General features: G+C 44.2%; 1 protein-coding gene across 4 annotated transcripts in view; it reads right to left on the bottom strand.

Moving 5' to 3' along the window:
- Positions 1-1576: 1576 nt before the first annotated feature.
- VTI1A (vesicle transport through interaction with t-SNAREs 1A) overlaps positions 1577-17353 on the bottom strand; it is a 565329-nt gene continuing 549552 nt past the window's right edge. For 2 of the 4 annotated variants that reach the window (XM_068256572.1, XM_068256573.1), the window contains one exon: positions 1577-4536. In XM_068256572.1, coding sequence (XP_068112673.1) covers positions 4443-4536 — 94 coding nt within the window. In that variant the 3' untranslated portion in view covers positions 1577-4442. The remainder of the gene's footprint in view (positions 4537-17353) is intronic. The other 2 variants (XM_068256575.1, XM_068256576.1) reach the window with 1 other exon arrangement.

Below are 17353 nucleotides of genomic sequence, written 5' to 3'. Positions count from 1 at the left end.
ACGCTTTAGTAAAAAATGAATCGCGGTAGTGGAAATTACCTACCGCGATTCCTATGTTGTGTAGCAAACGCTAGCAATTTTAAAATTGCTAGCGATTTAGCATCGCAATCGCCTTTAGTGTAAAAGGCCCCTTATAGTGTGGATCCAGAAGCCAGTTGAAAAATGTCAAATTTCTGCAGCTCTGTCCACTCCCTCTTTTAATGTGTTATGCTGAACACACACAGACAATGTCTTGTCTATGCACTCAGAAAGCAGACAGCTCATTGGAAGGGGTGAACAGGAATTTAGAAGGGTGCTGGGCAGAGCTGCAGATCTGACTGTGCTTTGGTAGAATTTCAGCACATTTTCCAGCTAGCTGAATTAAGAAGTAAGCACTTTTTAGTAAACACTAGGGATGGTAAATGGGATACAAATAATGTCAAGTTGATGCAGGATTATGCAAATTCTGTATGTAAATTTATGCAGCTGGAAAATGGACCGTCCATTTTCAAGCTGTATAAATTTACATACAGAATTTGCATACTCCTGCATCAACTCGAAATTACTTGTTTCTCATTGACCATCCCTATAAAAGCCATCACTTTCAGGCTTTCATGAGGGATTAATATACTTGGAATTGCTAAAGTGCTCCCTTAAACTCCTTAGCGGTAATCCTTAGTCAGGCTCAGGAGTAGTGATCACCGGATGAAATCAGAATAGGTTTTATTCGGATATTATCCAGGTAATTAAAGCACCTGTGTGGGTGGCGAGGGGGGGTTTAAACTTACCCAGCAGGCATCTTCTTTAATTCGTCTCTCAGTGCCCCCCACACTGCGTTCCAAGCACATCACGTGACTACAAACACATCCTCCTTCAACCCGGAAGGAGGAAGTGTTTGTAATCACTTGACCGTGGCTTGGAACGCAGTGTGGGAGGCGCCATGGGATGGATTAAAGAAAGCACCTGCTGGGTAAGTTTAAACCCCCCCTCCCTAGGTGCTTTAATTACCTGGATGATATTTGAATAAAAACTATTCGGATTTCATCCGGTGATCATCACTACTCAGGACCAAAATCCACAGCTCAGAGCAGTAATCCCATGCCGGAGTGAGTTATTTGCAGGAGCTGCTGCTTGTTTTTAGGGTCTAAAAGCTTGTGAAAAAAATTGCATGGCTTTTAGAGCCCAAATCTTGAAATAATCATAAAGCCAGGGAGGTTAAGTCCTATCTACTGTTTTATCTTCTCAACCTCCTCCCTCCATCTAATACAAAGGAGGTGGGCCACTATATCACAACAGCAACCTGGTCATTTTGGGTGGGGGGTGCGGCGCGACACCTAAAGAGAACTCGGGTGGGTTTGTCAAATCATATTAAGACACAGAGGCATGTTCTGTATACAATGACCTGCCTCTGTGTCCCTCCATTGTGTCTCCAGTCCCCTCCCCCCCCCTGGCTCTGCTGTCCCCCACTAAAAAAAAGTGCCAGGCTAGCAACACGCAGGTTGTCGCTAGCCTGCTATTTACCTCAGCCTGTCACTCACCGCCACTCCCCACCTCCTGTATGGTGGGGTTCCCCAGCCTGTGTCCCTTTCCCTCCCCGCCTCCGTAAGCTTCCTCCAATCGGTTTATGGAGGCGGCAAGGGAAGGGATACAGGCGGCGGAGCTGCTCTATACAAAAGGCGGGGGGCGGCGATGAGTGACAGGCTGAGGTAAATAGCAGGCTAGCGACAATCTGCGTGTCACTAGCCTGGTTTTTAAAATGGGGGACAGCAAAATCTGGGGGGGTCGGCTGGAGGCACAATGGAAGGACACAGAGGCTGGTCATTCTATTCAGAACATGCCTCTGTGTCCCAATATGATTTCACAAACACTCGCAGGGTTCTCTTTAAGCTCGTCCCATGCCACAAATGTTAGGGGTGTTGTGCCCCCAGTACATTAAACATGAATTAATCTGAAGAGTGGGGCTTTCCTTTCCAGCAGCAGATTACTGTAAGTTCAGTAATGCTGCAAACATGAAAGACTCACTTTAAAGTTCAGTCCTTCAGTGGAAAGGGATGGTTAGAACCATCCAGTTTCTAGCTCTTCAAAAATTAATCAAATTTTCGTTTTTGGGATGGGGGAGAAGCCAGTTATACAAACTGAAGAGTACCTGTCCGACTGTAAAAATAAAAGGGAAAGTCATGTGATTGTGCTTTAATACCTGGTGCAAGGGCTGGACCTGCTACCAATGGTTCTCCACCAGCTCCCAGGTCCCTCCACAATGGCCGGGGTCACGGGTGCTATGGTTACGCCCTTCTCCAACCAAATCCTGCTCATTAACAGCATAGCTAAGGAGGAACTTTAAACAAGGATTAAACTTCACCCCAATCAGTAGCTGATACCCCCTTTCCCATGAGAAAGCTTTACCTTTTCTCAAATAGATCATCGGGGATGTCTGTGTGGCTGATATTGTGGTGAAACCCCTCCCACAGTGTGATGTCATGGCCCTGACAGCTGCATTGTGGGAAATAACAGATTTTTCCAACTGCCAAGTAAGAAGCATAGAACGCTCAGTAACAAATATTCTGTACAGATCTCCTGACAGAACTAAAGATGTCGCCACCTGTGATACATTTCCGAATGTAAATCAGGGAGAGAAAAGATTATAAATGGGCGAACACTGACTAAATAATTTATAAATGAATATTGTAAACGATGAACAATGTTATTTTCACTACAGTTCCTCTATAGTGATTATCAGATCAGGGAACAATTTTGTTTACATCAGTCTTGCAGCTCAAAACCTAACACCATCGAGGAAACATTATCTTTCATCAAAAACACACTGTTGCAGATCATAATGGGGTTATTTTTGTAGACATTTTAGTTGTGCATAGTAACTATAAAATCAAATTTGCATCACGAGAATGCTAAAAATGGGAACTTGTCCAGGCAGATTTGGTTGTTTTTTCATTCCATGTTATTTGCTTTTAGAATAAGATTTTCACCGGAGTAATTAGCACAAGATCCACATGGCAATCACTGAACCTGACAACAAACAATTAAATAAGAATTGGAATTAAGGTCACAAAGAAATATACAACGTCACACCTACAAAGCAGTTGGGTTTGTGAGTCCTTCCCAGAGATGGTACCACAGTTATGAAGATTTAAAGGTCAACTCCACTCAAAACTGATATCTAAGCATTGCATGGTTGCTGGTAAGCCGACATCTTTGCTGGCTTCTTAGGTAGTTTGGGGAGTCGAGTGGTAGGAGATCTTTGTGAGAATTAGAGGATTCATCGATCTGCTGCTGCAGCAGACATTACAAAGCCAAATTTTAGTGTCTCCTTAAATACGCCGGTAATGTTATACAGAGGGTTAAATGTGCTGCCTGACCAATCATCTGCCTTCAAATCCTATAGCGTCCCTTCCTCTGTGCAATGTTATGGCAAGAGTGCTTAGGATTGGGTATAACTGCCTAGTCAGGCTATGGAGCGCTGTATTGAGCTCTCCCATCCATCCTATAATTGCGTTATGTTACCGTGGTTCCCTTCACAGGTACCGACACTGTAGGCAAAGTGAAGAGAAAGACCCTGGTTAGATCATTTAGGTATTCCCAGTTCTGTATCCTCTGCTGCATAAGCTGTGGACGAAGAAAGTAGAATGGTTTGAAAGCATGCTTTGCACTGGGAGTCGTGGCCTGAAAATATAATTTTATATAAATTTAGTGGGGTCTTCATTGGAGTAAAGCCACTCAAACTCAACCCACATTTTGGGTAACATGCATAATAACCAGCCCGATTCAGGTCTCTAATGTAGCATAAACAACTATTTGGGGAGTCCAACTGTGAGAGAGCGAGACCTTTATGAACGGTTTGTGAGAACAGGTGGAGACACATTCTACTACAGGAAAACCTCACCACTGTGGGAGGGGCAGAGATGCAAATTACCACATCAAAATTTCAATACTGTGGGTGGGTTAGAGACTCAAATTACCATATGTAAAATCTCACTACTGTTGGAAGGGAAGAAAATCTCACTAGTGTGGGTTAGAGGAGGAGACAAAAGAATCTACTGAAGGAAGATCTCACCATTGTGAGAGAGGAGGAAACATACACTACACAACTTTGTGGGAGAGGTAGAAACACAAACTACTACAGTCTGACCATTTGGGAGAGGAGAAGACGCTTATGGATTTTGGGAAATCTCTCCAATGGAGTCCCAGAAGCCAGCAGATGGTTCAACATAATGGTGCCCACCTGTAACTGACATGATTGCTTTTGTTTGGAGTTGGCCAATAAATCTCAGTAGCCTTACCCAGTCTGGTAAAGTTATAGATAGATGACATGGGTCAAAGAATTGGAAGGTCCACCGTGGGCACCAGTTTAGGTAAAGTCCTGCAGGTGCAGAGTATTGTTCCACAGAGCTCTGTCAGTGCAGGTAGATGATAGATACACGCCGGCCGTACAGCACACACAGTGCAGGTCAGTGTCCACGGAAAGAGAAGTAAATTGCCAAAACAATGGTAAAGACGATGATAACAGCCAGGACAACCAACAGCAACCGGTTCTGGATGATTCTGAAAGCAAGAACAAGAGAACGAGAGTTACTCCTTAGGTTATCTTAACATAAAGCCTGCAAAATGCAAATAACTTTTTTTTTTTAATATCGGAAAGTGTAAAAGCAGTTACGGAATACATTTTCCTTATGGAGAATCAAATAATACTGTATTACATAGAATTAGCCTTGATGCACAGCTATGCACCTATGGAGGATATGAAAGCAATGTTTCAACTTCCATGTTAGGTGTCAAATGTTTCAGCTGTCACCTGCTTTGTATCAGAATATAGTAAGACAAGCGACAAGCTGGAAGGTTAGTAAATTAGATTTTTGTTTGGCTTTGTAATCACATACATCAGTACCAGGAAATTATCTTTAAGAAGTCTGGGACTCATTAAAGGACAGCCAAGCTGAATATTAAAGAATAACGTTAAATTAGCTAAATATTAAAGGATACATTTACTTACCTGGGGCTTTTTCCAGCCCCCAGCAGTCTACCTGGCCCCCTGATGCAATTCCATTGCCCTCCAGTGCACCGCTAGCCCCTCTGAAAGATCGCTGACCACAGCTGTGATCACAGGCTATTGCGCATGTGGGTCTGTGCGCAACTCTCGATCAAGCTCTCATGACCAGGAGTATTCTGCGTTTGCGCAATGCACAAAGACTTAAAGGGCGGTACAATTGAGAGAGGTGTGTGGACATGGCAGCGCATTCGCAATAGCCCGACAATCTTTCGGAGGGATTACCAGCGCACTGGAAGGCAACGGAACTACACAGAGGGACCAGATAGACTACTAGGGGTTGGTAAGTCGATCTATTCTTTAACATTTTAGCTGAAATGTTTACTCCATTAATGCTGTAAATGATTGTAAGAGCAGAGAAACTTCTCAGCTGATCTTTCAGCAGTGTTTACTATGTTTTAATTTGACCCTGAAGCAAATGTTGCAAACTTTTGCTGACACTTTTCTAAAAAAATAAATAAAACAAAAACAATCCACGTTTGTTCACTTATATTCTTTAGTTTTAATGAATCAACCCCAGTGACAAAGTTCACTCTTTGTATGGGGACCAGACCAGTCCAGACTCAGCTGTCCCCTTCCCCACAACGCTCAATTAATTTAGCCGTGTTTGAGAATCCTGCCGCGTAACTTTTATGGCGCCGGAAGCAGAAACAACACAAGCAATAACTGAGACGGAACAGTATTAAAGTCAAATCAAAAGACGTGGCGAGAGGACAACTTCTGTGCAACAGGTCGGGGAAAGTGTCTGCAGATGTCTTGGAACTTGTGCTGTTCTGGCAGCATGGAGAAATACTGCGAATGATCAGAAGGCGACACAGACACCAGCAGAGTGCGGGGACGGATAAAGCTGGGCAACTTTCACATAAAATATCTTACTTCGCTCTCTGTCACCGGTCAAACGGTTTCCGTTTATTTTTCTTAGTGCTGGACTCATCATGACACTGTAAATACGATGGGTTTAGCACATCTTCATTGCAGAGAGGATACAGATTCACCATCATTCCAATATTTCTTGAGCCAGTTCCTGGCCAAGCAAAGGCAAGGATGAAAACTGAGCCTTTATATAGCGCTGACTTTCAGTGCAGCACTTTGTTACATTAACTATGCAGTGTAGTCTATAAAGTGTCCCTCAGAGGGGCTCCCAAGTCAACATCTCCATTTCAGTCATATGTCACTATTTAAGTAGCTAACCCCTAAATTGGCCTTAGGTATGTAAATTGGTGGCTACAGGTATCCTTCATAATCTAAGAAGAGGTAAAGCTGTGGATCCCTTAGATTATACATGTCAAACTCCAGCTCGCAGGCCAAATCTGGCCCTCAGAGCCACTAAATTTGGCCCCCAAGTAGTTTCCCCACTTTGCATTATGTTTGGCCCACTCTAGACCACCAGGGAAGCTATATTGGAGGGGAAGCCATAGAACACCAGGGAAGCCATTTGGAGGGGGGCACTAAACACTAGGGAACTGTATAGGGGAGGAAGGAGGACCACTAGACCATGAGTAACTGTATAGGGGTTGGAGCCAGTAGACACCAGGGGACTTTATAAGGGAGGAAGGTGGCCAGTAGACATTGAGGTTGGCCCGCGACTAGGTCCCTGTGTTCAATTTCAGCCTACTTTGCATTTGAGTTCGACACTGCTGCCTGAGATCCTTCCTAGTTCTCTCTGAACCCCTCCTTCCACCGCCGGGTCCCTGTTGCAGTGATGCTACTTTAATGTTGAAAAGGCCTTTGGGTTTCATTGGAATGTTTTGTACTTCTGAAGACGAGTGGCTCTGTACTGCGGACTCGCAGGTGTGCAGATTGGAGAGGCTCATCTGTAAATACCCATGTCTCTGAGTACATCTACAAAGCTTTTCCAAAAAAACCCGAAGACACAGCCGGTGGGAAATTTGAACAGGGACAGCAGGGGAACGAGGAGATGAAGGGGGAATCAGGAAGGTTCTATGGGATCCAGAGCATCTGATTGGCTCAATTCAAGGCTGAAAATGATCTAAGTCTGCATGTAAGGTCATTATTAGCAGCTCATTAAATATCTCTATTTACGAGATTCACACTAGAAATGCTTGTAGATTACTACACGTGCCTTAAAATACAACTGAAGTGAGAGGGATATGGAGGCTGCCATATTTATTTCCTTTTAAATAATACCAGTTGCCTGGCTTCCTGCTGATCTTTCAGGCATTAGTAGTCCCTGAATCATAAAAATAAATAAATGTACCTAAAACAAGCATGTGACAAATACAGTCAAACTCCAAACATCTGATCTGCATATGCTTGTTTAGGGATTATGGATAAAAGTATCAGAGGCAGAGGATCTGCAGGACAAGCCACGGGCTGTCGTGCGAACCAATGTTCGTGATATTAAATTTCTTTTTTGCAGCTTCCAGGATGCGTTTGGCAGGTGAGTGGTTAGGTAGGGGACCGTGTGGGAGATGTGCCTACACGGGGCGCCCCTGTAAAATATGTAATCTACAATTACGTCCAACCGAAGCCTCCCACCTGAATGCTATCTAATTTATGCAATTCCTGCTATATTTGGTATGGAAGGCAAAGGGTATATGCCAGTACACCTGATTGGCTGACTGGTGCCTGCTGACCAGATAAAGGTAGGGAATCGCTATAGCTGGGAGTGAGTAATTGTGTGTGTTGCGATCTGCAGGACAGACAGGCAATTTGCATTGTTTAAAACAAAAATAAAGAAGGGAACCTCCACATCCTGCTCAAACCATTTGACTTTTAAAGGATAAATTCAGCAATTAAAAAAAAAAAAAAAAGTTTTACTTACCTGGGGTTTCTTACAGCCCTTAGAAGTCTGTTAGATCCCACGGCATGGTTCTGCTCTAAACCAGGCCTCCGCTCTCCCCACCGTAAGATCGGGGCCCGCTTGGTTTGGGATCTTCTGTGCACACCTCTCGTGTTGCCAGGAGCGCTTTGCGTTTGTGCAGTTCAGAGAGGGGAGAGCAAACACCTGTCTCAGAACGCGCCGTGGGACCTAACAGACTTCTAGGGGATGGAAGAAACCGCAGGTGAGTAAACTTTTTTTTTTTAATTGCCGGATGTATCCTATTTCTGCCGCCCGGATGTGATGCTCCTGTCCAGGCGACTGCTCTGCTGCGGTGCCTCGTTTCGGCGCGCGATCACGGGCGTGCCCCCGTGCTGTCCCCCGGTAGCCCTGGGATCAGTGAATGGGAACATGATTCCCGATCACAGATCCGCGTCCCCAGCAGAAAACCGGAAGCGCTCTTACTAGAGGTTTCAGTCTTTCTGCACGTAAAATTTTCCGCGTCCTCCTTGTGCTTCCGGTTAGCGAGAAGCACAAGAAAAAAAAAACTCAAGGTGGCCATCTTGTGGCCAAATAGTAAAACTACATCTACATATTTTTTACATTACAATTTACACATATAATGATATTAAAAATGAACTGTTTATTTCCCACACCAAAATATTACCTAAATAAAATTAATGGAAAAAAAATTACAATAAAAAAAAAAAAAAAAAGACAAATGGTTACCTGAGGGTCTGACTTTTTTAACCTCCCTGGCGTACACCACCCGAGGGCAGCGCAGCACTTGAATTTTTTTTTTAAAATCATGTAGCTAGCCTAGCGTTAGCTACATGATAGCCGCTATGCAGTGACATCCCCCCACACCCTCCGCAAACAGGAAATAATCCTGTTCAGAACGGGATGTCCTGTTTGGCTTCCCCCGTCGCCATGGCGACGATCGGGGTGACGTCAGAGGGAGTCCGGATCCACCCCAAAGCGCTCCCTGGCACTGATTGGCCAGGCTGCGCACGGGGTCTGGGGGGGGGGGGGCCTCTAACGCAGCGGCGAATCGGCGGCGGCAATCAAATTATGCACGCAGCTAGCAAATGTGCTAGCTGCGTGCAACAACAAAAAAAAAGTGTACAAATCGGCCCAACACGGCCTGAGCAATGCTCCACGACGGCTTAGCCCGTGCTCAGCACGGGCTTACCGCCAGGGAGGTTAAATATGCATTTGAAGGGGGTATACTACGAACATTTTTTAAATTATAAGCTTGTAAATAGTGATGGATGCAAAACGGAAAAAATGCACCTTTATTTCCAAATAAAATATTGGTGCCATACATTGTGATAGGGACAAAATTTAAATGGTGTCATAACCGAGACAAATAAGCAAATAAAATACATAGGTTTTAATCATGGTAGCATGGATTATTTTAAAGCTATAATGGACGAAAACTGAGAAATAATGCATTTTTTCAATTTTTTCTTATTAATCCTGTTAAAATGCATTTATAAAAAAATAATTCTTAGCAAAATGTACCACCTAAAGAAAGCCTAATTAGTGGAAAAAGAGCGGAAAAAAACAAGATATAGACCAATATATTGTGTTAAAGCGGAATATAACCCTGCATTTCAACTTTACTCTAAAACATTATTTACAGCATATTATATGCAACCAGCATTTTTTTTTTACTAGACCAGCATTGGAAAGGTTACACACAGAGCTTTAAAGTTCTGTGGATAGAAATGCAGACACATCTGAAGTTTAGATAGATACATTTAAGTAAACACAATGTAACAAGTGGTGAACAAACTCTCTGGCTGTCCTCCAGCTCCTGCACAGTCAGTGTGTGTCACATTCCACACTTGTTACATTGTGTTTACTTAAATTTATCTATCTAAACTTCGGATGTGTCTGCATTTCTATCCACGGAACTTTAAAGCTTAATGTGTAACCCTTCCAATGCTGGTCTAGTAAAAAAAAAATGCTGGTTGAATATAATATGCTGTAAATAATGTTTTAGAGCAAAGTTGAAATGCAAGGTTATATTCCGCTTTAAGTAGTAATAAAGTTATTAGTGAATGAATGGGAGGTGAAAATTGCTGATGCATAAGGTGAAAAGTCCCAGCGGGCTGAAATGGTTAAGTGAGAACCATATGGCGCTGCTCACACACACCTGATTTGCATGCTTGTTCAAGGCCTATGGCTAAAAGTATTGGAGGAATAGGATCAGCAGCCAGGCAACCGATAACCTGCCATAGACTTTACAACATGCCAACAGTCCTCACCAGTTATTTTTAACAGTGAATTCTTAACAGTTATTTCTTATAGTCAATTCCAACTTTGGAGTAGAATATTATTTTAACCACTTGAGGACCACAGTCTTTTCGCCCCTTAAAGGGGAACTGAAGAGAGAGGTATATGGAGGCTGTCATGTTTATTTCCTTTTAGACAATACCAGTTGCCTGGCAGCCCTGCTGATCCTCTGCCTCTAATACTATTAGCCATAGCCCCTGAACAAGCATGCAGCAGATCAGGTGTTTCAGTGGTTCAGACTTATAAGTCTAATCTGACAAGACTAGCTGCATGCTTGTTTCTGGTTTTAATCAGATACTACTGCAGAGAAATAGACCAGCAGGGCTGCCAGGCAACTGGTATTGATTAAAAGGAAATAAACAGGACAGCCTCCATATACCTCTCTCTTCAGTTCCCCTTTAACTACTTGAGGACCACAGTCTTTTCGCCCCTTAAGGACCAGAGCCTTTTTCTCCATTCAGACCACTGCAGCTTTCACGGTTTATTGCTCGGTCATACAACCTACCACCTAAAGGAATTTTACCTCCTTTTCTTGTCACTAATACAGCTTTCTTTTGCTGCTATTTGATTGCTGCTGCGAGTTTTAGTTTTTATTATATTCATCAAAAAAGACATGAATTTTGGCAAAAAAATTACTTTTTTAACTTGCTGTGCTGACATTTTTCAAATAATGTAAAATTTCCTATACATTTGAGCGCGAAAGTTATTCTGCTACATGTCTTTGATAAAAAAAACAACCATTGAGTGTATATTTATTGGATTGGGTAAAAGTTATAGCATTTACAAACTATGGTGCCAAAAGTGAATTTTCCCATTTTCAAGCATCTCTGACTTTTCTGCGCACCTGTCAGGTTTCATGAGGGGCTAAAATTCCAGGATAGTACAAATACCCCCCAAATGACCCCATTTTGGAAAGAAGACATCCCAAAGTATTCAGTGAGAGGCATGGTGAGTTCATAGAAGATTTTATTTTTTGTCACAAGTTAGCGGAAAATGACACTTTGTGACAAAAAAAAAAAAAAAGTTTCCATTTCTTCTAACTTGCGACAAAAAAAAATTAAATCTGCCTCGGACTCACTATGCTCCTCTCTGAATACCTTGAAGTGTCTACTTTCCAAAATGGGGTCATTTGTGGGGTGTGTTCACTGTCCTGGCATTTTGGGGGGTGCCTAATTGTAAGCACCCCTGTAAAGCCTAAAGATGCTCATTGGACTTTGGGCCCCTTAGCGCAGTTAAACTGCAAAAAAGTGCCACACATGTGGTATTGCCGTACTCAGGAGAAGTAGTATAATGTGTTTTGGGGTGTATTTTTACACATACCCATGCTGGGTGGGAGAAATATCTCCGTAAACGACAATTGTTTTATTTTTTTTACACACAATTGTCTATTTATAGAGATATTTCTCCCACTCAGCATGGGTATGTGGAAAAATACACCCCAAAACACATTATACTACTTCTCCTGAGTACGGCAATACCACATGTGTGGCACTTTTCTGCACCTTAACTGCGCTAAGGGGCCCAAAGTTCAATGAGTACCTTTAGGATTTCACAGGTCATTTTGAGAAATTTCGTTTCAAGACTACTCCTCACGGTTTAGGGCCCCTAAAATGCCAGGACAGTATAGGAACCCCACAAATTACCCCATTTTAGAAAGAAGACACCCCAAGGTATTCCGTTAGGAGGATGGTGAGTTCATAGAAGATTTTTTTTTTGTCACAAGTTAGCGGAAATTGATTTTAATTGTTTTTTTTCACAAAGTGTCATTTTCCGCTAACTTGTGACAAAAAATAAAATCTTCTATGAACTCACCATACTCCTAACGGAATACCTTGGGGTGTCTTCTTTCTAAAATGGGGTCATTTGTGGGGTTCCTATACTGCCCTGGCATTTTAGGGGCCCTAAACCGTGAGGAGTAGTCTTGAAACCAAATGTCGCAAAATGACCTGTGAAATCCTAAAGGTACTCATTGGACTTTGGGCCCCTTAGCGCACTTAGGGTGCAAAAAAGTGCCACACATGTGGTACCGCCGTACTCAGGAGAAGTAGTATAATGTGTTTTGGGGTGTATTTTTACACATACCCATGCTGGGTGGGAGAAATATCTCTGTAAATGACAATTGTTTGATTTTTTTTACACACAATTGTCCATTTACAGAGAGATTTCTCCCACCCAGCATGGGTATGTGTAAAAATACACCACAAAACACATTATACTACTTCTCCTGAATATGGCGATACCACATGTGTGACACTTTTTTGCAGCCTAGGTGCGCTAAGGGGCCCAACGTCCTATTCACAGGTCATTTTGAGGCATTTGTTTTCTAGACTACTCCTCACGGTTTAGGGCCCCTAAAATGCCAGGGCAGTATAGGAACCCCACAAGTGACCCCATTTTAGAAAGAAGACACCCCAAGGTATTCCGTTAGGGGTATGGTGAGTTCATAGAAGATTTTATTTTTTGTCACAAGTTAGTGAAAAATGACACTTTGTGAAAAAAACAATAAAAATCCAATTTCCGCTAACTTTTGACAAAAAATAAAATCTTCTATGAACTCATCATACACCTAACAGAATACCTTGGGGTGTCTTCTTTCTAAAATGGGGTCACTTGTGGGGTTCCTATACTGCCCTGGCATTTTACGGGCCCAAAACTGTGAGTAGTCTGGAAACCAAATTTCTCAAAATGACTGTTCAGTAGTATAAGCATCTGCAAATTTTGATGACAGGTGGTCTATGAGGGGGCAAATTTTGTGGAACCGGTCATAAGCAGGGTGGCCTCTTAGATGACAGGATGTTTTGGGCCTGATCTGATGGATAGGAGTGCTAGGGGGGTGACAGGAGGTGATTGATGGGTGTCTCAGGGGGCGGTTAGAGGGGAAAATAGATGCAATCAATGCACTGGGGAGGCGATCGGAAGGGGGTCTGAGGGGGATCTGAGGGTTTGGCCGAGTGATCAGGAGCCCACACGGGGCAAATTAGGGCCTCATCTGATGGGTAGGTGTGCTAGGGGGTGACAGGAGGTGATTGATGGGTGTCTCAAGGTGTGATAAGAGGGGGGAAATAGATGCAAGCAATGCACTAGCGAGGTGATCAGGGCTGGGGTCTGAGGGCGTTCTGAGGTGTGGGCGGGTGATTGGGTGCCCGCAAGGGGCAGATTAGGGTCTAATCTGATGGGTAACAGTGACAGGTGGTGATAGGGGGTGATTGATGGGTAATTAGTGGGTGTTTAGAGGAGAGAAGAGATGTAAACACTGCACTTGGGAGGTGATCTGATGTCGGATCTGCGGGCGATCTATTGGTGTGGGTGGGTGATCAGATTGCCCGCAAGGGGCAGGTTAGGGGCTGATTGATGGGTGGCAGTGACAGGGGGTGATTGATAGGTGATTGACAGGTGATCAGTGGGTTATTACAGGGAATAACAGATGTAAATATTGCACTGGCAAATTGATAAGGGGGGGTCTGAGGGAAATCTGAGCGTGTGGGCGGGTGATTGGGTGCCCGCAAGGGGCAGATTAGGGTCTAATCTGATGGGTGACAGGTGGTGATAGGGGGTGATTGATGGGTAATTAGTGGGTGTTTAGAGGAGAGAAGAGATGTAAACACTGCACAAGGGGCAGGTTAGGGGCTGATTGATGGGTAGCAGTGACAGGGGGTGATTGACGGGTGATTGACAGGTGATCAGGGGGGATAGATGCATACAGTACACGGGGGGGGGGGTCTGAGGGGGGGGGGGACTGGGGAGAATCTGAGGGGTGGGGGGGTGATCAGGAGGGAGTAGGGGGCAGATAAGGGACTAAAAAAATATAGCGTTGACAGATAGTGACAGGGAGTGATTGATGGGTGATTAGGGGGGTGACTGGGTGCAAACAGTGGTCTGGGGGGTGGGCAGGGGGGGGTCTGAGGGGTGCTGTGAGCGATCAGGGGGCGGGGAGGGGGGGGGGGAAATCAGTGTGTTTGGGTGCAGACTAGGGTGGCTGCAGCCTGCCCTGGTGGTCCCTCGGACACTGGGACCACCAGGGCAGGAGGCAGCCAGTATAATAGGCTTTGTATACATTACAAAGCCTATTATACATACGTGCAGCGGCGATCCGGGTGCTAGTAACCCGCCGGCGCTTCCGAACGGCCGGCGGGTTACAGCGAACGGTGGGCGGAGCCAGTCCCCGGCGGCTGATCGCGTCACGAATGACGCGATCGCCGCATAGCCACTCCCGCAGCCGCCCCCGCCGATGGGTGTATTGCGGTCGTTTGGGCCCGGACTTTGCCGCCGCCCATCGGCTGGGGGCAGTCCTTAAGTGGTTAAAGAAAACCTATACTGAAAATTAAAAGTCAAAATAAGCATACACAAGTCATACTTACCTTCCATGTAGTCTACTCCTCAGTGTCTTTCTCCTGTCCCGCATCCTATTTGTTCGCTGTGATCAAGGGAATTTTCCGTCCTCCATTTTGAAAATGGCCATTACCCATAACAGCTTTCTGGTCAGCACACAGTTAAACTGTAACATCGCCCACTTGAGCCATAGGGAAACAAGGACATTACCTGGTGCATCAGTTTTCCTCTCAGCTATAACTGACAGAAACCGATATTTTACTGACAGCAACTGATATATTTCAGATCTGACAAAATATTGTCAGAACTGGAAGGGATTATTGTCAGAAGAAAATGGTGAGCTTCTGAGAGGAACTGATGGCAAGGTAACTATTTAATGTTCATTTGAAGTTACCTCATGTGTTTATTTTAAATATTTTTACTCAGTACAGGTTCTCTTTAAGGACCAGAGCCTTTTTTTTTTCCATTCAGACCACTGCAGCTTTCACGGTTTATTGCTCGGTCATACAACCTACCACCTAAATTAATTTTACCTCCTTTTCTTGTCACTAATACAGCTTTCTTTTGGTGCTATTTGATTGCTGCTGCAAGTTTTAGTTTTTATTATATTCATAAAAAAGACATGAATTTTGTCAAAAAAAAAGGATTTTTTTTTTTAGTTTCTGTGCTGACATTTTTCAAATAAAGTAAAATTTCTGTATACATTTTTGTCCAAATTTATTGTGCTACATGTCTTTGATAAAAAAAAAAAACATTCAGTGTATATTTATTGGATTGGGTAAAAGTTATAGCGTTTACAAACTATGGTGCCAAAAGTGAATTTTCCCATTTTTAACCTCCCTGGCGGTAAGCCCGAGCAGAGCTCGGGCTATGCCGCCGGGAGGCACCGCTCAGGCCCCGCTGGGCCGATTTGCATAATTTTTTTTTTGTTACACGCAGCTAGCACTTTGCTAGCTGCGTGTAACCTCCGGTCGCCGCCGCTGCCCGCCGATCCGCCGCTATACCCGTTGCCGCAGCCGCCCCCCCCCCCCCAGACCCCGTGCGCTGCCTGGCCAATCAGTGCCAGGCAGCGCCGTGGGGTGGATCGGATTCCCCTTTGACGTCACGACGTCATCCCGCCCCGTCGCCATGGCGACGAGGGAAGCCCTCCAAGAGATCCCTTTCTTTGAACGGGATCTCTTGATCTCCGTTCGCCGGCGGCGATCGGAGGGGCTGGTGGGATGCCGCTCAGCAGCGGCTATCATGTAGCGAGACATTGTCTTGCTACATGAAAAAAAAAAAAAAAAAGGTATTTGCTGCCCCCTGGCGGATTTTAACAAACCCGCCAGGGAGGTTAAGCATCTCTGACTTTTCTGAGCACCTGTCATGTTTCATGAGGTGCTAAAATTCCAGGATAGTATAAATACCCCCCAAATGACCTCATTTTGGAAAGAAGGCATCCCAAAGTATTCACTGAGAGGCATGGTGAGTTCATAGATTTTATTTTTTTGTCACAAGTTAGCAGAAAATGACACTTTGTGACAAAAAAAAGTTTCCATTTCTGCTAACTTGCGACAAAAAAAAATGAAATCTGCCATAGACTTACCATGCCCCTCTCTGAATACCTTGAAGTGTCTACTTTCCAAAATGGGGTCATTTGTGGGGTGTGTTCACTGTCCTGGCATTTTGGGGGGTGCCTAATTGTAAGCATCCCTGTAAAGCCTAAAGGAGCTCATTGGACTTTGGGCCCCTTAGCGCAGTTAGGCTGTAAAAAAGTGCCACACATGTGGTATTGCCGTACTCAGGAGAAGTAGTATAATGTGTTTTGGGGTGTATTTTTTTTTTTAAAGATTCTTTATTTAACAACTTTTTAAAACATACAACACAAAGTCACATACTATGTATAAAAGCAAGGAACATAGGCAATGGTCAACTGTCAGTGTCGACCTGATAATAGTTGCATCACAGTATGGACAACAGATAGGCATACATTTATTCTTATGAAATAAATCAGGCAAAGAGCAAAAGTATTAGCTAAACCGGTAGCCAAGAAAAAACCACACGGCTGCCCCCATGTGTATCCCAGAGGAACCTCTTTCCTAAGCTCCCCATAGGGGAAGATTCGAAACTCGGGTGGGCCCGGGGCCCTAAGGGAACACACTCCCAGACCCTGCCTTTTATTAGGAAAAATTAAGCCCTAGAGGTTCAAGCTACACGGTAAGGCATTTTTGCCTGAGGGAAGACAGAAGGTATCACCTCCCTCTGGCTCTGAGCTTCTCTACTTATACAAAACAACTAACAGTAGAGACGAAGAAAGTCTCTAGAAAGGAAAAGGATAGAAGAAAAAAAAAAAAAGAAGACAAAGAATAACGAGACAGGAGTGTACACTTGCAGCCTTTTAAAAGTCAGTAGGGTAGTGTGAGTAAGCCTTTGTGAAGGGCGGGGAGGGGGGGAGAGAGAGCAGGGCCCACGAAGCTTCCGTCTGGATATGTCCCAATGTCCACGTATGCCAAACCCCCGGTTTTCATTGAATGAAAAGATTAACCAGTCCCTCCTGAGTGTGTGTATTGTGCGAACTCATCTGTTTCCTCGTATTCATGCCAGGGGGCCCATGTACGGCTAAACTGCTCCTCCCTATCGTGAATGGACTGGGTAAGGTTCTCCATCCTTTTGAGATGTTGAACCTCCAGAAGCCACTCCTGGACTGTAGGCGCGGATGTAGATTTCCAGTGCCGGGCAATGAGCAGCCTAGCAGCATTTATCAAGTGTTTGGATAGTGATTTTTTATATCTGCTCAAGCTTCTGGGGGTGTTGTGTAGCAGGTAGTATGATGGATCCATAGAGGGTTCTACTCCAGTAATCTTGGACATTATTGTCTTCACAGACTCCCAATATGTGGAGAGGCTTGGGCAGCTCCAAAAAAT

The sequence above is a fragment of the Hyperolius riggenbachi genome, chromosome 10 (genome assembly GCF_040937935.1).
Source record: "Hyperolius riggenbachi isolate aHypRig1 chromosome 10, aHypRig1.pri, whole genome shotgun sequence".
Lineage (NCBI taxonomy): Eukaryota > Metazoa > Chordata > Amphibia > Anura > Hyperoliidae > Hyperolius > Hyperolius riggenbachi.
This window is presented reverse-complemented; position numbering and strand designations above follow the sequence as displayed.